Raw genomic sequence first — 17,454 nt, 5'->3', positions numbered from 1 at the left:
GTACCCTCCTGGTCTAGAGAAAAGCAGCGGATGCCTTGCTGCTTCTCCCCTCCCCCAGGTTTGCTGGTAGAGGGAGCTAGGCCACTCCTATACCCTGAGTCACAGCAGGCTAGGTAGGGCTGCTCAGAGCTGGAGCTGTTCCTGCTAGCAGAGCTGAGAGCCAAGGCAGGCTGCTTAATCCGATTACCTGAGGCCTGGGGCTTGGGCTGGGCCTTGGGGAGCATGGGGAGCAGGGTTCCCTCAAGACAGCCCCTGGAACCTAGGTGTCGAGCCCTCATTCCTGCTGGTACTCTGCTCTGGATCCAGGCTTCCTCTCCAGCATCCGTATCACTGATCTCTCAGCCTTGGTTCTTCTGGGCTTCCTTGTGCCCTGCCTCCCAACTCTGAGGTTTAGAGATAAAACATGTGGAGAAACCTAGGTTTGGGGGCTATAGTGGTGAGAGTTTAAATTTTCTCACCTGGCAAGGGGTTGTATCACCACCCAAGCACCTGCTGGGATGACTCAGGAAACAAAAATGGCCTGCCTGCCTGCCTCCTGACTGCCTGACTTTTCTGCCCCAGGGCTGGTCAGGGGCTTGAGCAGTTGTAGGCACCAGAAAAAGGTTTGGGTTAGTGGGTTGGGTGTTCCCACCTTCTTCCCAGCACAACTCTGACCCTGAGGGCTCTTGATCCCCCTCTACTTGATCCCTTTGTGCAAAGATATTGACTTTAAATCGCTGTGCTTAAGAAGGGAGGGGTAGATGTTCAGGCTATTGGGGCTGGAAGGCCTGACTTATGGGTCTTGGGTGGAGAGGGGGTGTGGTCCCCTGGGGGGAGTGTTGGGGGCTGGGAAGAATGGGACACCTGGGTTGGCCTAAGGGAGGGGGATGTTGGCGCCCTTAAGGAGGCGCGGTCGGTTGGGAGGGAGTGGGGTGGAGCCAGTCGTTAAAAGCTGTTCCCCAGCCTGGCCCACCCGCCAGCCACAGACGCTGAGACCAGGTGAGAGAGGGCCGTGGTACCTGGGCTAAGCTGCCTGGCAGCTGCGGGACCCCCCCCCCCCCCCCCCCGACCGCAGAGGTTTACCGCCTTCACCGAAGCCGGGCCCTTGGCGGGCAGCGGGCAGGGGGAGCCAGACTCGGTCGCCGGGAACCTCGCAGCCACAAGGAAAGAGCAAAACCTGTACTGGAGCGGGTACCAGGCAGCGGTTTTTGCGCTGGACTCCGCAGAAGTTCCGGATTGGTTGGAAGTACGGGCTCCATTATAAGGACTCTGAACTTGGGACGGTTTATACCTTTAAAGGACACGAGTTTCTCTGTAACGACTCCGGATTAGAAAGACACTTAGGATACCGGGTTTGGGGATCAACGTTTCACTTCGGAGGGGAGGGCCTGTAGAAACGCCCTCTGAAGGCTTCCCTTCGGCCCCCCCATGGCGGTACCGGGCTCCTCACACGACCAGGCCTGGAACCTGGACTCTCCCACTCCCACGGCCCCTACCTCCTCGTCCTCGGGCCCCCAGGAGCGGGAGGACGCTGGGAGCACAGTTGTCTCCAGGGGGCTTCCCTTGGAGAAGGTCAAACGGCCCATGAACGCGTTCATGGTGTGGAGCTCCGCCCAGCGCCGCCAGATGGCGCAGCAGAACCCGAAGATGCACAACTCGGAGATCTCCAAGCGCCTGGGCGCGCAGTGGAAGTTGCTGGGCGAGGATGAGAAGCGGCCCTTCGTGGAGGAGGCTAAGCGGCTCCGAGCCCGGCACCTGCGCGACTACCCTGACTACAAGTACAGGCCCCGGCGCAAGACCAAGAACGCGGGGGCCGGGTCGCCCCACTTCAACCAGGGAAGCGGCGGCGTGGCTGGCAGCGGGCCAGTCTGGGGGCCTGGATATGCAGCCAACCAGGGGAGCAGAGGCTTTGGGTACCAGCCCCCCAACTACTCGACAGCCTACCTTCCTGGCAGTTATGGGTGAGTACCCGGGGAACAAGATGACAGAAACTTGTGCCCCTGTCCTAGAGCCTGGCTGGCAGGGGTCCTGAGCCCACCCAAGTAGGGGACACTCATGGAGGAATTTGGAGGGTGCCCCATGAAGGGTGGGAGACTTCAGGGGAGCCAGGGTCTTTCTTCCATCAGAGTCTGTTGGTGGTGACACTGCAAGAGCAGCAACCTGGATGTGACTGTTTTAGTTACCTGAATTTCCCATCCTTCCCGCCCCCTCCACCGCCGGCCCCCGCTTCTGGCCCTCGTGTGACCCGGCTTCCTCTCCCAGCCCCGGGGCAAGGACAGGCCAAGCCCAACTCTACCTCTTCCTGGCCTGCCGCCCCAAAAGAGAAAAACAGGCGCGCAGCACGCAAGCTCACACTTGAGCATGCCCTGACATGGTTGTGGTGGTGGTGCAGCTCTAAGCCATCCTGGGGTTCCCTTCCCTATCACTGGTACTCTGGGGGGGTCCGGATAGCCAGGGATAGATGGGTGGCTGATTAATTCTACCTGTCGGTGCAGAACTGGTCAGAACTACCCCCACATGCGAATCCGGGACCCTACTTGGCACCTGCAACCCAGGGAGCAAATGCCTTCTAACCTCAGTGTTTCTCTTTGCAGCTCTTCCCACTGTAAACCGGAGGGCCCCTCGCCGTGCTCTCTCCCCCAGAGTAACCCAAGGCTCCAGGGGGAGCTACTCCCTGCTTACAGCCCCTACCCACCCCCAGGTTCTCCCCCTCTGTACAACCCAGCCCTCTCAGGGACCCCCTTGCCCCTAACCCACCTCTAACCCTCACAGGCAGGGACCGCCCAGAAAGGTTTCCAGTCCTTTTCTGTTTCTACCCAGAACCCCCCCCCCCCCACCTCCCAGGCTGCAAATCCTTTAGAACTGTGTTGGACCACAGTTCAGAGACGAGCAGTACTCCTCAAACCCCAGAAAGCTAGGGGGAACAAAACCCACAGATTTTTTTTTTTTTGGTAGGCAGAATACAGTTTTGTACAATTAAACCATGTCTCTGAGTCTTTATTGTTCCATCTCTGTTCCCCTTTACTGCAGCAGGAACCAGCAGTCTCCACTCCCTTCCGCCTGGACCTGCCAGAGCAGGAACCTCCTCACCCCACCCTGGGGCCCTGCCTGAGTCATTCTTCTGTCCCCTTCCCCCTACCCCCCCACCAAGCACTGGGGTCCAGGAGACAGTCTGAGCCAGGCTGGGGGAGAAAGGAAACCATAAGCACCTGGTCTCTTCGACTGTCCAGGCTCTGTCCTTCAGGGTCAGAAAGGAAGTGGGGAAATGGGGAGGACAGGGTAAGACTTCTGCCCAGAATAAATTAACTAGCTAGAAACTTCTGCTAAAGGAAGAATTTTAGCCAAATGTTTAAATGACTCCAGAGCATATACACAGGACAGCAGCACACAATGTTAAAATGTCAGCCTGAAAATCTCTACCCCATCCTAAGGATCTGGGCCAATCAAAGTTGCAATTGCAGAAGAACGGGGAATGGTTAAAAGTCACATCAACAAACTGATCCAGATGGGAAGGACCCCAAGGCTAAGTGGATGAATGGAAACATGGAATGTACTCGGGGAGCCCACTCAACTCTACTGCTTTTTCTTCTTTTGGGGAGCCTTGGCATTCCAGTAGAAGAGGACCTGGGCAGCGATGAGGCCATTGCAGAGAGAAGAGACTACAAAGGTTCCAGCCATGAGGGGGTCTCCAGTTTCCTGGGTGAGAGACACAGCTAGGGTCACTTAAGCGAAAGGGTTCCAAAAGAGGCAGCCTGAAGTCCTCCGGCAGGGAGACGTAAGCTGAAGTTATGGTGCCCTCTAGAGGGGAGGAGGTGCACTCACCTGAATGGAGGTGAAGATTCGGGCCAGGGACCCTCCAAAAAGCAGAAACACTGTGATGGCTGAGAGCTGGCCTGTGTGCCCATTGCGGTAGTTGGTGGCTGCCTGGAGCAGCTAAGGGAAGAGTTGAGACACTGTTCTGTCATCTGAACTCACTCTATGTTCCCGTGTCGTTTCTCTATTCTCAGTCCCACCCCCTGCAAACTTTGGGTTTCTCCTCTACTCTTTACCCAGCCCCCTTCCCAACATCCTCTCCCTTGTTCCCAGCACCCACCCTTCCCACCACCACCGAAGGCATGTTGGAGGCCTGGAGCAGGGTGACTACAGCCTGGGGCGTCAGTGGTGAAAGCAGCACCAGAAGGACCAGGGCGTAGCACGCTAGGAAAGCAACACCTGGGAGACAGGGAAATAAGGAGTCCTTGTCAACTTCTGAGTTCCCTGGCTTCCCCAAGCCTGCCTTCCCAGCAAGGTTCCTGAGAGCTGGCAGCCAGCTCATGGGTCAATCCTCAGCACCTTTCACAGTCTGTCCTCTGTAGTGCAGGACCAAGAAGGCAATGGTGATTGTCTGGAGCATCAGGAACAGGGCTTCACCCCAAGAGCTGCAGAGTCAAGAGTTGGAAGGAAGAAAGGCAGGCCTGGAAGAGGCAGGGAAAGCCTCCAGAGCCCATCCATCTTGGGGACACGATTCTGATTATTCCCTATCTACCACAGCCCTACTGGTCCCTTACCTCCTGCCTCCGGGCAGCCCCCATGCAGTTGATTAAGGATTGGAAACTGGGTGTTCTTGGGTTGCTCACCTCCTCTCATCATCACCATAGATGATGACTCGAGTTCCAGAAAGGCTTAAGCCTTCCTGCCCTTTTGCCTCCCTCCCTCTAACCCCCACTAGAGTTGTGAGCATTTACCCTTGGAGATAATGGGCAGGAAGGCTTTCCCTCACCTGAAGGGAAAGTTATTGGTGATGCTGTAGACCATGGTCCCAGTCAACGCCACTAGCTCTAGCATTACCGACTGAAGACTCAATCCTTCGGCACTCTTGGCTCCCAGTATTTTAAACACTTGGGGTAGTTTTACTGGGAAAAGAGGATGAGAAGGCAGGGCTGAGGAGCTGACACCCCTTGGGTGCACAGCGCAACAGCCACTGAGCAGACCTGGAGGCATGTTAACCCCACTTCTAATTAAGGGACCCATTCAGTTTGTTATCTCAGCACTCCACCCACCTCCCAGCAGCAGGAATTGAAGATGATAAGAAACATACCCAGAAGTGAGCCAGCCACAATGCCCAGCCCCAGGGCTTTGCTGAGGAGAATCTTGAGGCAGGGAACTAAGATGAGAAATTAAGCAGAGATGAGACCTCTGGAACCCAGGCCAGGACTTGTAGGCCTAAAGGCTTTAAGTGCTTTAAGATCTTGACATACCCACAAAAGGAAATCTTGGGTGGTCCGATGGCAGGTGAAAAAGGCCTAGTTCTTCCTACTCCAAACCATATCACGTTCAGACAAGGTGACTCTCCAAAACAGCTTTTACCTTTTCTTTCCTCTGACCCACTCTTCCGTTCCCTGCCCATCACACCTAAACTCCTTCATCTGACTTCCAAGGCTCTCCACTGCTTCCTTGTGTAGAGCTGAACAAGGCCCAAGAGTCCTCTGATCCTATTCCCCGCCTGTGAGCAAGTAGGCAATCCACAAGTCTTTTCTCTCCAAGGATAGGTTTCCTTTATATCGCTCATTCTCGAACACTGTCCCGGGCCCCTACTCAGGAACTTACACGGCTTGCTTTTATGTTCTAGCTACCAACAACTTCTCCAGCCTGGAAGTCCACCCCCAAAGTGTTTGCCCCAGTGGTAGTTGACTATCATGGGTCATGAACGCTGCTAAAACATTGTCCTGGGAGAACTGAGCGGTACCAAAAAACTTGGGGTGGACTGTGAAGGTCTGATGTCAGAGGAGGGTTTTGGCTGTGGCGTTGCCTAGTAAATAGAAAAAGGAAGCCAGACAAATTAAGTCCAAAATTACACCGTGAGCAAACGTGGAGGCTGGGAGGAAAGCCATTAGGATGGCAGGAGCCTTGGGGGTGCCACAGAAGGCCTCGATTCAGAAGAGGCTTTGAATCATTTGTAGCATTGCTCCTGAAGGTGTACAGATTTATTAGATGTTAGAACGATCTAATCAGATCTTAAACTGTGTTTTGTAAAATTTGAGTCTTTCCGTCTTTCATCGGTCGGTAAAGCAAAGTACCCCCACCTGGCGACTCCTCCTCCCGCCCAAATACGGAGTCCTCATTCTACGGAGCCCGAGACACTTCCGCCCCTCTCAGACACGACTTCCGCCCGAAATGCCGCCGTCACTTAGTCCGCACTCATGGCCCCTTTACGGCCGGAGAGCGCTGGCGCAAAACTCTGACCCGATGCAAAATAAAACTTACCATGAAGCAAGTCCCATTGGACGAAAATTTGGTCGTAGCATTTCTCAGGTAAAAGAAGTGGCACCAGCACCCGTTTAAGTGGCCCGTCTACCTCGGCCGCCATATTGCAAAGTCAACTTCCGCCAATCCCTCAAACCGCCATTGACTGACAGTGCGCACGCGCGCTCCGAGCCTCCGCCTCCCGCCTTTCCGCCACTAAGCAGGACCGCGCCCCGCCTCCCGCCCCAGCTCTCCCTTACGCCGTCCCACCTTCGTTAACGTAAAATAGGTCTCGCCTGGAAACCACGTTTTTGGACGCTCCCTCCCTGCTGCTCGAATTTTTAAAGCGTGCCAAAGCTGTACGCCTGCGCAGTTCCATTTTCCGAGCCTTTGTTTACGCAGTAAGATTTATCCTTCCTTTCTCCGCTCCTCCTGCTCGGCGCCATCTTGTCTTCTTCCAGCTTACTATATTGTTCGAAGTTGAGAGAGAAGGGGCGTGAGTCTCCAAAATGGCGTTGGGTGTGGGCGGTGTAGCTTTCCACCTCCTGTACTCTCGGTGTCTCCAGAGGACATGGCGCCGATGGGAGCGAGACGTCTGAGCCAGGCCGCTCACCTTAGGCGCAAGGCCCACGCTTCTCCCTCTTCAGGTTCGCCGAGGCAAATGGGTGCGCTGGGCCAGGACAGTGAAGCAGAGGTAGAGGCGGTGGGGAAGAACAGCCCGGTTTCGGGAGATGGCAGTGTCCCTAGCTCCCATACGGGCCCAGTCCTGGCCGCTTCTGTGAAACAAAGGCCCCGGGGTTCCCTCTCACCCCACTGGCCCGAGGGCGTCACCCCTGGGCCAAGGCCCCTTTCTCGGCCTCCTATGACCAGGTGCTGAGCCAGGATTTGGGCCAGACGGAGGCGCCCTAACATCTCGCCTAGGGGCATCTCAAGACTACCCAGCAGTAGCGATGGGCCAGGACACCAAGTCTTGGTGGAGATAGCACTGGTCATCGCGCTCTGGTGGCTGTGCACCTGCTGGGAGTACCACACCCGTCGGTGACTCCTGCGCCACAGTCTGCAGGGTCTTACGAAGTGTCGCGAGGCGGTGGTGTGTTTGCTGGGTCTCGGCCACGTGCTCCCTCAAAAGGGTTGGGTCTGCCGGTCTCGGTGGCTGCTTTCTGTAGCCTTACAAGGCTCCTGCAATTGGAAGGGCCCCATACTGGCCCTGGCGATGCTCACTGTAAAGGGCGATGAACTGTAAAGGGGAATTTAGCACTCCCTGGTCTGGTCGTTCAGGCTAGGGCGGTCGAGGAGATCCTTTTTAGAATCCACACTGGGGCTGTCCTAGGGGTGCCACCCACCACTACTAGGGGGCACCACCACCAGGGACTGTGGGTTGCCTAGGAGCATAGAGGATATTTTATGGAAGTCAGAGTACGCATTGCTCCTGTGGTAGATAAAAATCCTTTGCATGTGAGATAGGAGCATCCCAGATTCAGCTGGAGTTTAATCTGGGTTGTTCGCTAGCCCAGACACAGTGGGTAGGGCAGGGTAGGGCAGGGCATTTGACAGGCTGCTGGGATGGGTGGCTCCCCTGGATTGGAGGAGAGGTAACTGGAGCAGCCAGAGACCCCAGGAAAAGAGGAGCAAGGGAGGCAGCAAGGCCAGTTTGACAACAGCTGTGCCAGACTTTGAAGGAGGAATCCATGAGGGCATTGTACCACACAGTGACATTTTCATCGCTCCTGGTGAGCTGTTTCTAGGACCCTTAGACTCAACCATGGAAGGTACCAAAAGGTGTGTGACAAACTTAACGGCTTTTAATCCTGGCAGGAAGGACAAGGAAAACCAGGGATAAAGATTTGAGCAAATTTTATTATTTTCCCATGGGAGATGGAGAATCAGTCATATTTAGTAAACATCTTTCCCCTCATCCCTCCCAGTTGCATTATTTCTTTGTTCATCAAGACAGGGAAGGATGATAACTTTTATCTCTTTGAGTCAGTTGAGTGATGAGAAATGAAAGCACCTCCTGGTGCCCTGGATATTGAGAAAAATGCTCAGAGGGGCTGGTAAGTGGGTGGGCGTCTTCGGACGATGCAGAAGGTAACAAGCACCAGGGTGAGGAGGCCGAGTAAGATCAGGCCGATGATGAGAGGCAGCAAGATGGACTTATCATTGGGACAAGAGAAACCTGGTAGAAAGACAGGTCAAGTGGGTGTCACGGTGGTGGTTGGGATCAAGGTGGGAGGAAGGAATGTAGGGGATGTTGCGAAGTAGAGATTGGTGAGGCGCTCACCTAGATGTCTCAGAGCAGGAAACGGGAGCCTGGGGAGAGCCTTATGGAGGAGGAAGGACAGTTACCCCAGCTGTGACAAGCTTGAGGGAGGAGATTTGGGGGTGCAAGGAGGGATATTATAAGCCTGGGTGGGGGCTTTCAGTGCAATGGGAAAATTCGAGGAGGGAAGAAATAGGTCTTACTTGGTCCAAAGGCCCCTGAGGGCGACAGCTGAGCAGCTTGTAGCTTCAGGGAGAGCAGATCAAGGTGTAAAGCTGGTGAAACAATGATGCTTGCATTTCTGCAGCTGAAGCTCTGGCCCAGGGGGGTTTGGAGATCTCGAAGGGATGAGTTCTGAACTGAGAATGTCCACTCTAAAAGAATGAGGAAGAGTTAGCGCCGTATCCACATCTCCACCCACTAGCCTGGGTCCCTTCAGGAACCCAAATATCTAGTACAAGTGGTGAGAAAGGGGAGGTTACTCACGCACTGCCTGGGGGAAGGACACGTTGTACTCCACAGCCATATAGTTCAGGTAGACTGTGCTCTGCAGTGGATCCTGGGGAGGTGACCAGGAAGACTCAGGGCAGCAGGGGAGAGTGGCATCCAGGTATAGAGTAAGGAGTATGGCAAGAGGTTGGTAGGGATAGGGCGACAGGGAGGGATGAGGGTTAGTACCTGTTTGAATCCGAAGCTGAGCTGTCCGGAGGGGAATGAGAGGAGCAAGTGGGAATGGGTACGTTCACAGCCCCCCTGGGCCTTGGTTCTGTTGGGGTTCAGTACAGAGATGCCCCAGGCCTGTAGAAGTTAAAGATGAGAGGTCACAAGACTGCACAGCTCTGCCATTCCATGTTCCCTTTGTCTTCAATCTGTATTTGTCTTCTCTGCTCTTCCTCCCCGACTTCTGAATATCAGGCCTCAGCCCCTTCCCTTCATGTCCTCCAATCTTTTAGCTTTACCTCTCCTCCACCCTGGGTTGGGTACAGAACTCGCATCTGAATCTGGGCTTGGAGCCGGACGCAGGGCTGGGAACCATTACTCCAAGTGTAGTCTCCTATTGCCTCCTTGGAGCCTGGGCTAGGACTTGGAGAGGGTGGTGGTTCTGGGTGGGGGGATCTGGTGGAGGGTCCTGGACTTGTGGCAGTACTGTTGCTTGTTGGATGAACTGTAGTATTTTGATGACTGGTGGTGGTAGCAGGACTATGAGTGGCTGTTGGGGACTTGCCGCTGGTGGTTCCTGTGGTGTTGGTTGTATGCATGGTGGTGGTGATTCTCTGAGTGGTGGTTCTGTGGCTCTTGGTAGTTCTGTGGCTGGTTGTTCCAGGGCTTGATGTGCTTTCTGTAGCTGTAGGTGTCACCGTGAAGGATGGCAGCAGAGTGGCGGATTTTTTATGAGGACAGTCATTCCCTGTCCCCTGGGCTTTGAGGAAAAGACTGGTTAGCAACCCAGGGCGGGCTTCTTCCCAGAGGCCGCCTCCCCATCCCCTTCCTCCTTACCTGCTAGTAGCCCCAGCAAGGCCCCAGAGAAGAACACAGCCAACCTCATGACAGAACAGCCTTCTCCCCAAGTCCAGCAGTGTTAGTACCAGCTGCCTGCTCAACCAACCCTGTACCCTCTGCCTTCTGTTTGGAAAAAAGAGGAAATCTCTGACTGTTAACTCGAGGTGATCCCACCCCCAGCCTGACTCAGGCACCTCAGCCCCAGCCACCGTGATCTCTTAGTCATTAAATGATTGGCCGTGGTGTCACCAAAGGAGCTAGCAGAATCATGTGGGTAGTGAGATGGGGAGTTTTGGGGAAGTTGTTCCTTATGGATTTGTCTTCCTCAGCAAAATATGCTTAGCAGTTGCAACAAGTGATTACAGAGGCAGCAGCCCCTCTATGGGAGAGCTCACTAGGATGTAGCACTCCCTTTTCCCTCCATCACTTCCTCTTTGCTGAGACATGTGAGGTGCTTATGATGGTCCTTGCTCAACCCCTATGTAAAGGTCATACCCCCGGGTTAATATGACCATTTTCCAGTGCAACAGAAAGTTAACTATTAGCAGGGGCGGGGGCAGTACAGCTGTACCCAACAGCAGGTGGGAGGGAAGAGGAGGGAAGAAATGAGAAGCCAAGGCAGGCAGTTTCCAAGTCATTTTATTCAGAATTTCGTGTCTGTTTCCTGAATCAATAAATACTATACAAAACAATGTAAAAATGGCTACCATTTTCTCTCCCCTGCTCCCCCCCCCACCCCCTGCCTGGGGACAATCCCCTGGGCTACCTCGCTCAGGGGTTTGCCCTCCAGATTTGGCCCAGCAGATGAGGTGGAGCAAAATTGTAGCCCCTACTGAATGAATGTTTTCAGAGGAATTCAGCTGGGGTGGGAGAGCCTCTGGGGTTTCGAGGTTGACTAGGTTAGGGAAATGGATTAGTGTTTTTGGGAGAAGAAGACGGCGCCTACCCCAAAGAAAAGGGTGTCTAAAATGTTCACGGTTCCTTCTTTTGCCTCAAAAAGTGACATTTATTCAAAGAGTCAAAGAAAAAAAAAAAGAAAAAAAAATGACAAGATGTCCATCCCTTGGCTCCCTTCCCTCCCCCCTCCTGCTGCTCCTCAGCCCCCTCCAAGGTTTCATCCCTGGCTGGTGCTAGGTAGCACAACAGCCCCCCTCAGATGAGGTCAGCAACATTGAGGGGCATCTCCTCAATGGAGGTGTTGTAGAAGGTCTCGATATCTCGAAGAGTCCTCTTGTCCTCTTCTGTCACCATGTTAATAGCCACACCCTTACGGCCGAAACGTCCACCACGACCAATTCTGGAACAAGTGAGGATAAGGAAAATAGAAAAATCAGAAGCTTCTCTGTAGGGAGGACTGGGCAAGAGAGGGACTGGGCTGGTTAACAAGACCAGATTTTCTTTTACCTGTGGATATAGTTTTCCCTATTAGTGGGGAGGTCATAGTTGATGACTAAGGAAACTTGCTGTACATCAATGCCTCTGGCCTATGTAAAGAAAGAAAGCAGTTTCAGGGTATGAATGAGAAAGCACAAGTCTATCCAGAATTAACCATACATGTAGGCAGCCAAAGGAAGGCAAAGGAAATAAACACCCCCTTTTCCTCAGAAACCTGAGGCGTGCCAGATTTTATTCCAAGTTGCTACTTTCCTGAAGAGGGGCACTAGTAGGCCCCTTGGAAGAGGGAATCACCTTGGATTCTCTCCTCTTCCTTCCAGTCTTGTCCAAATGCCCCTCTACTCACCAGTAGGTCAGTGGTAATCAATACTCTGCTAGAGCCAGAGCGGAACTCCCTCATGATAACGTCGCGTTCTTTTTGGTCCATGTCTCCGTGCTAAAACAGGAAATGAAATGTGTAAAGGGTGGGTCTGTTGCCTCTGAGAGAACTGGCTGTAATACTCTTGACATGTGTTTTACTCTGCTGGTAAACAATGTAGAGAAACCTCACCATGGCAGAGACGGTGAAGTCTCGGGCATGCATCTTCTCGGTGAGCCAATCCACCTTCCTTCGGGTGTTGATGAAGATGACTGCCTGGGTAATGGTCAGGGTTTCATACAAGTCGCACAGTGTGTCCAGCTTCCACTCCTGGGGGGGGTGGGGGTGGGGAGATCAGTCAGGGGCTATACCCAACAACTCACCACCAGGCCCGCCTCCTGCACTGGGCCCCACCTCTCGTTCCACATTGATGTAGAATTGACGGATACCCTCCAGTGTCAACTCTTCCTTCTTGACAAGAATTCTAATTGGGTCCCTCATGAACTTCTTGGTCACCTCAAGCACATCAGAAGGCATTGTAGCTGACAGCAAAACCACCTAATTAAAAATGAAAGCAGCTTCAGGGTAGGGAATACTCCAGAATTCCATAGTTTCCCTGGCAGTTGATAAATGCTCTTCTATCATCACCCCCAAGCATACCACAACCTATATGCAAAGCTATCAGCCATACAAGCAAGACAACCCCAATGTCCTGTCCTCACCTGGGTGTTGCTGTTGAGCTTCTGGAATATGTCATAGATCTGGTCCTTGAATCCACGGCTTAACATTTCATCAGCTTCATCCAGTACAAACATCTTGATGTATTTGGGAGCTACAAGAAAAAGGAAACACCAACGGGTAGTTATTTAAAAATCTGAAATATACCTAGCTATCCTGATAAAGAACAGATAGGCAGTCTGCTCTCAGAATACAAAGGTTGATCCTTTGCCTGGGATCCCCTTTCCAGGCAAGACAACAGCCTTGGGAAGTAGAACACTACCTGGGCTGAGATGACAGAGAAGCCAGGCTCAGATGACACGCATGGAGTTCATCACAGAGCAGCTCTTTCAGAAGATATCATTGGGAATGAAATTATAACCAAACTAAGAAACTGGAAAAAAGCATGCATATGGAAGTGACCCAGAGGACTAGAAAGCAGATGCACTCACACAAGTATCTCCGGTTAAGCATGTCGAACACACGGCCTGGGGTACCCACGATGATATGGGGGGCTTCCATCTGCAGCTTCTGCACCTCAGCACGTACATTGGTACCCCCAATGCAGGCATGGCACGAGGCACCCATGTAATCTCCTAAGGCCATAACTACCTTCTGTATCTGAATCAGAATAAGAACAGTGCCTGTATATTAGCTCCAACTGCCAGGCCCCATTTTAAACACTCAATTCTTTCCAACTCTTTGAGACCTAACGCTATTAAGCTAACCCCTCAAGCAAGAAACCGGTAAACATACCATGTAAGATTAAGATCTCTGCTGATAAAAGGCAGACTCAGAATTTGAACTCAGGATGGCTCCTGAATGTACACACTTGATTCACAAAAATAACCCTGAAATAATTTCTGTATGGTCGGTCGCCTGTATCCTCTTGTACTCCTGCCATAGAATCTATGTTAGATCTTCACTTTCAAATCATATTCTGGACCCTAAGGCCCCAGAGGAGAGCTTTACGGTAACTTCTTGCTTACATTATCTTTGTTCAGAAGTCAGACACAGAATGACCATGACAGCTCCATAGAAGATTACAAGAATGCATCCCCTTAAACTCAATTAGCAGTCAGTTCATGAGACGGGTTTCTGATCTTTTCAAGGTTAAGGAAAACAGCCCTACATTTTATGTGCCCCAGGCATGAAATAGCTCTGGCCACCAATCCAGGCATCAAGCTAGGATGAACAAAGGACTAGACATCTGCTTTGCCCCTGACTGATATAAGAGCAACACCACCAATCAGGTGCCTCTTTGCCCATGGCCAGGGAGTTTTGTTTATAAAATGGCCAAACTTGCCCAGCCAGCCAGGCTCCACCCAGCAGCCTTTTCATCTGACTCAGGAAATGGGTGGAGTAAGGGATGCTTATAGTGTTTGGTGTAAGAAAAAAAAGCTTATAATTAACCTAGTAAGTCTTGAGACTTGGATGTCATCAACTGACTTCACATCACCTGTTTTCCCCTTACTTCAGTTCTAAAATCAGTGGTAGTTAGGGTACATACTTCTGGTTTCTGCAGATCATTTCTAAATGAGCCCTTCAGGGGAAGGAAAGTAAACTCACCTGCTGGGCCAACTCTCTAGTGGGTGCCAGGACCAAGGCCTGGGTGGCCTTTAGATCTAATTCAATCTGTTGCAGAATTGATATGGCAAAAGTGGCCGTTTTCCCAGTCCCAGATTGGGCTTGAGCAATCACATCATAACCTAAACACAAATTGGGAGAGAAATTTGACATGGTAGAAAGCATTCTTGGGAATCATGTGACATTCAAAAGCCCTGCTGAATGAGATCAATAAGCGACCAACAGAGATGTTATGTGCTCAGCAGTAAGTGCTTCAGACTTTTTGACAACGTAGTACCCAAACAGGAACAGAACTGAAAACTAGGCCAAGTTTCAGTCATTTAGTACTGCAACAAAATTAGTCTAGAAATATAGCTGTAAACAGCCAACATGATATGGCCAAAACACTACCTCAGAGATTAAACCAGCAGTCAATCGATGTGTCCAGGGCATGAACCAGGCATGGGCACAGAGCAAAAGCCAAGCTGGGATAAACAAGGAGTTGTTTTGTCCCTCACTGATATGAGACAGGCGCCACCAACCAGGTGCCACTCTACCCAGATCAGGGACAGTTCAGAACTTGTTCTAGGGCAGAGGGATCTTACCCTTGATACAAGGAAGAATGGCTCGCTGCTGGATGGCAGAGGGCTTCTCAAAACCATAGGCATATATGCCACGGAGGAGTGACTCTGAGAGGTTCATGTCATCAAAGCTGTCGACAATCTCATTCCAGTTACTCTGCAGGAAGCCAAAGAATCAAGAGAAATGGGGCTGTGCTCTTGTATAAGAGCAAACAAGCCCCTTTACCTGCACTGACACCTCAGAACCCACAATCTCTCTTTAACCCAAGGAAGCCAGCTGGTTGGTTCTACTCAGCCTGGGAAACCACCCTAGGGGTCAGCCCACCTGTAAACAGTGAAGCTGGCTGTTAATACAAAGGAGAACAGAATTTGGATGACATGTTTCAAACAGTAAGTATTATGTACTACCATAAAGGAATTAGATATTTCCTACCTATCTGGGGGTTTTAAGCTAAGTAGTACAGTTGAATCCTGGGTTCTGGTTTTATTCACTGACCCCCACTGCAAAATCGAAATAATGCCACTAGCACTGCCTTTCCCAGAGTTGAAAGATAATGGTGGGAGGGATCCAGCCTCACCTCGATGACGCCTTCGGGTTCCATCCCATCGGGGCCATTGTCTCTGGATCTGTTGGTTTAAAAACAGGAGTATGTAGAAATCCTGACAAGCAATCTCTTCCTACCAGCAACCGGCTTTGCATGATGCCATCAGCCTTCACTCCCTATTCCCACCCCCACGAGTTCCAGTAAGACGCAAGTCATTTTACAACTGAGTCAAGCCTTTGCTCCATCCCGGGAGCGGCTCAGGCCAAGCCACCCCCGACACGATGGAGTAACGCTCCGTTAAGACCCAAAGGCTGGAAGGAACTGCGCTGCGCTTAAGGGGTGGCTTAAGGTGGTGCTTGCCTCCCGGCCCACGTGTCCCGGGTCCGGCGCTCCAAACCCAAGCGCGTGCACCTCCCACCGTGGCCCCTGCCTGCCGGAAATCCCGCCCTCCACCTCCCAGACGCCGGGGTAGGACATCCCCTTCCCCCCACGTCACACCGCCCGCACCTCCCCCACTCCCTCCAGCCCATCTCCCCCCCTCACAGTGCCCGGATGTGGGAGGCCGCGGGCGGTGGCGGCCTCACGCACAATGAGCCCCAGCCGAGCTAGCAAATGGGGAGATTGCACAACACTTAGCAGCGAAGCGGACTGGGGGAGGGGAACGCCTCGAGCAGCCATGTGCTTGCTCCCTCGACCACCCGGCAACGGCCCCCCCCCGCCACACACACTACAGGGAACAATCCACATCCCGCCCGCCCCCGTCGCGAAATGGCGTCGCCCTCCCATACCTCAGGCCGCTCACCCCTGAAGGAAAGTGGACCTGCCCATCCGCAGTTTGCCAATTGCCCGACTTGTGCGGCAAAATGGACCCGCCCGCCCGGCGCCGGGTGGGCTCCCGGTGCCTCACGCGGCCGCTCCTCGGGATTAGGCTCGGTCCTGGCCGTCAAGAAAACCAGCACACTGAACGGCCGGCTTCTTCTCCCCCGACCCATAGCTCCACGCGACTAAGCGACTGGATTTATAGACCCAGGGACCCCCGCCTTCGGCGAGTGGTACCGTCAGAATCCTCCGGAACCCCGAGCGCGCGAGCCCTCCCTCCGGCAGTGAGGCAATCGGACCAGCGGCTTCGGGCCACGCACGCCCGCCTCTACCTTTCCCCACTAAAAGTCGCGACCTCGCCGCCCGACTCAGTGACGGGGCTTCGCGTACAGCGTCGGTCGAGGATCCCTCACTAACCTCTCGAGCTAGGTCCCGAAAGCCGAGCTGTCCTCGGCCTCTCCCAGGGCCTGGCGGCAACGTCGGTCGTGGACCCGCCCCTCACCCCCCCCCCCCTCCACGCGACGGATCCTCCCGTCTTGAGTCTCCCCTCAACGCTGGGGGGCCTGGGGCTGGGGGGGCCTCAACTCCCCCCACTGGAGTCTTCGAAAAGGGTAGCAAAGTAAGTAGCCACAACCTCTTGCAAATATCTTTCTTACCGGGAATCCTGACTCGCAGACATGATCCTTAGAAACTAGGGCGGAGTGCCCGCCTATCGACAACTTATAGAGCGCTCGACCCCGCCCCAGCCATCACATTGGCTTGACCGCCTCGGCCCCGCCTGCCGCCTCTCAGCAACCCTGCGTGACGTCAATTCGTAGGCGCCCTGGCACGCAGCCACCATTGGATAACTTGAACGCCTATCAAGATGAAGACCCGCCCCGCAGCCTCATTGGCTAAAGGACCCGCCTTTCTTGCCGGTACGGAAGTGACGTACAGGAGTCAGGCCTCGCGGCCTGGCAGCCATCTTGAGGCCCTGCACCCCTACACGTGCGGAGGCGATAGTGCCCTGGTCATGTGGCCTAGCGCGCCCTATCAGGCAAAGGGGGCGAGGTTTCAGCCTCCAGGGACTTCCGGGCTCCCGGGACTACCACTTTCGTCGATCTCTACTCCAGGTCTCCACTGGACCTACATTTAATTTTGTTCTCTCCTGCACCAACGATAAGTCGGACACCAACCCCGAATGTGCAGAGATAATGGAATCAAGAACCATACCCCAGCGGCTAGGAGGGTTCCTGGGCTGGAAGAACGGGTGGAGTAAACTGATTTATGAGTTTACTAGCATCTGGGGTTGCTGTCATAAATACTGCCTGCCCCCTTAAGTGTGCTGTTTCCCCAACTTTAGCACCTCTCAAGCTCCCTTATTTTTGAGGCTTACCAACCCTCCGTACTTGCAGCTTGGCGCCCCCCACTGGGGGATTCTTTTTGGGGACGGCATGGTGGTGGTGCTGTCTGAGCCACGGATGGAAAGCTCGCCCCAGGAGTCTTAAATCCCATAAGGGGAAGCTAACAGCA

The 17,454-nt window shown here is 53.4% G+C and overlaps 4 protein-coding genes and 4 non-coding genes across 10 annotated transcripts; 1 reads left to right on the top strand and 7 right to left on the bottom strand.

Moving 5' to 3' along the window:
• The first annotated feature begins 1,086 nt into the window (after nucleotides 1–1,086).
• SOX15 (SRY-box transcription factor 15) lies at nucleotides 1,087–2,960 on the top strand. Its single transcript, XM_069603391.1, has 2 exons — nucleotides 1,087–1,940; nucleotides 2,574–2,960. Exons 1-2 carry the CDS (start codon nucleotides 1,408–1,410, stop codon nucleotides 2,740–2,742), a joined length of 702 nt encoding a protein of 233 aa, XP_069459492.1. The 5' UTR covers nucleotides 1,087–1,407; the 3' UTR covers nucleotides 2,743–2,960.
• On the bottom strand, nucleotides 2,946–6,764 carry MPDU1 (mannose-P-dolichol utilization defect 1). Of its 2 annotated transcripts, XM_069603389.1 has the most exons (7): nucleotides 6,223–6,764; nucleotides 5,057–5,122; nucleotides 4,739–4,871; nucleotides 4,312–4,397; nucleotides 4,073–4,191; nucleotides 3,802–3,912; nucleotides 2,946–3,675 (listed from the first exon to the last, which is right to left on the bottom strand). In XM_069603389.1, exons 1-7 carry the CDS (start codon nucleotides 6,323–6,325, stop codon nucleotides 3,553–3,555), a joined length of 741 nt encoding a protein of 246 aa, XP_069459490.1. In that variant the 5' UTR covers nucleotides 6,326–6,764; the 3' UTR covers nucleotides 2,946–3,552. The 2 variants fall into 2 exon arrangements, with proteins under 2 accessions (XP_069459490.1, XP_069459491.1); XM_069603390.1 differs by lacking the exon at nucleotides 4,312–4,397 and having other exon boundaries at nucleotides 6,223–6,518.
• Nucleotides 6,765–8,038: 1,274 nt separating this feature from the next.
• CD68 (CD68 molecule) lies at nucleotides 8,039–10,955 on the bottom strand. The gene is made up of 6 exons (XM_069603378.1): nucleotides 9,959–10,955; nucleotides 9,421–9,881; nucleotides 9,140–9,259; nucleotides 8,948–9,020; nucleotides 8,665–8,835; nucleotides 8,039–8,377 (listed from the first exon to the last, which is right to left on the bottom strand). Exons 1-6 carry the CDS (start codon nucleotides 10,005–10,007, stop codon nucleotides 8,244–8,246), a joined length of 1,008 nt encoding a protein of 335 aa, XP_069459479.1. The 5' UTR covers nucleotides 10,008–10,955; the 3' UTR covers nucleotides 8,039–8,243.
• EIF4A1 (eukaryotic translation initiation factor 4A1) lies at nucleotides 10,583–16,751 on the bottom strand. 2 transcript variants are annotated; one of them, XM_069603376.1, is made up of 11 exons: nucleotides 16,599–16,751; nucleotides 15,157–15,205; nucleotides 14,603–14,735; nucleotides 14,001–14,140; nucleotides 12,884–13,052; nucleotides 12,437–12,546; nucleotides 12,129–12,272; nucleotides 11,907–12,044; nucleotides 11,703–11,792; nucleotides 11,366–11,445; nucleotides 10,583–11,258 (listed from the first exon to the last, which is right to left on the bottom strand). In XM_069603376.1, the coding sequence occupies exons 1-11, from the start codon at nucleotides 16,619–16,621 to the stop codon at nucleotides 11,114–11,116; spliced, it is 1,221 nt and encodes a 406-aa protein (XP_069459477.1). In that variant the 5' UTR covers nucleotides 16,622–16,751; the 3' UTR covers nucleotides 10,583–11,113. The 2 variants fall into 2 exon arrangements, with proteins under 2 accessions (XP_069459477.1, XP_069459478.1); XM_069603377.1 differs by having other exon boundaries at nucleotides 16,360–16,640.
• LOC138415545 (small nucleolar RNA SNORA67) lies at nucleotides 11,514–11,657 on the bottom strand. The gene has a single exon (XR_011247300.1). It is a non-coding gene; the product is annotated as a small nucleolar RNA SNORA67 (small nucleolar RNA).
• Nucleotides 12,634–12,774, bottom strand: LOC138415586 (small nucleolar RNA SNORD10). The gene has a single exon (XR_011247334.1). It is a non-coding gene; the product is annotated as a small nucleolar RNA SNORD10 (small nucleolar RNA).
• LOC138415568 (small nucleolar RNA SNORA48) lies at nucleotides 13,567–13,711 on the bottom strand. Its single transcript, XR_011247319.1, has one exon. It is a non-coding gene; the product is annotated as a small nucleolar RNA SNORA48 (small nucleolar RNA).
• On the bottom strand, nucleotides 14,434–14,568 carry LOC138415567 (small nucleolar RNA SNORA48). Its single transcript, XR_011247318.1, has one exon. It is a non-coding gene; the product is annotated as a small nucleolar RNA SNORA48 (small nucleolar RNA).
• Nucleotides 16,752–17,454: the final 703 nt, after the last annotated feature.

Source organism: Ovis canadensis, chromosome 11 (assembly GCF_042477335.2).
Source record: "Ovis canadensis isolate MfBH-ARS-UI-01 breed Bighorn chromosome 11, ARS-UI_OviCan_v2, whole genome shotgun sequence".
Taxonomy (NCBI): domain Eukaryota; kingdom Metazoa; phylum Chordata; class Mammalia; order Artiodactyla; family Bovidae; genus Ovis; species Ovis canadensis.
This window is presented reverse-complemented; position numbering and strand designations above follow the sequence as displayed.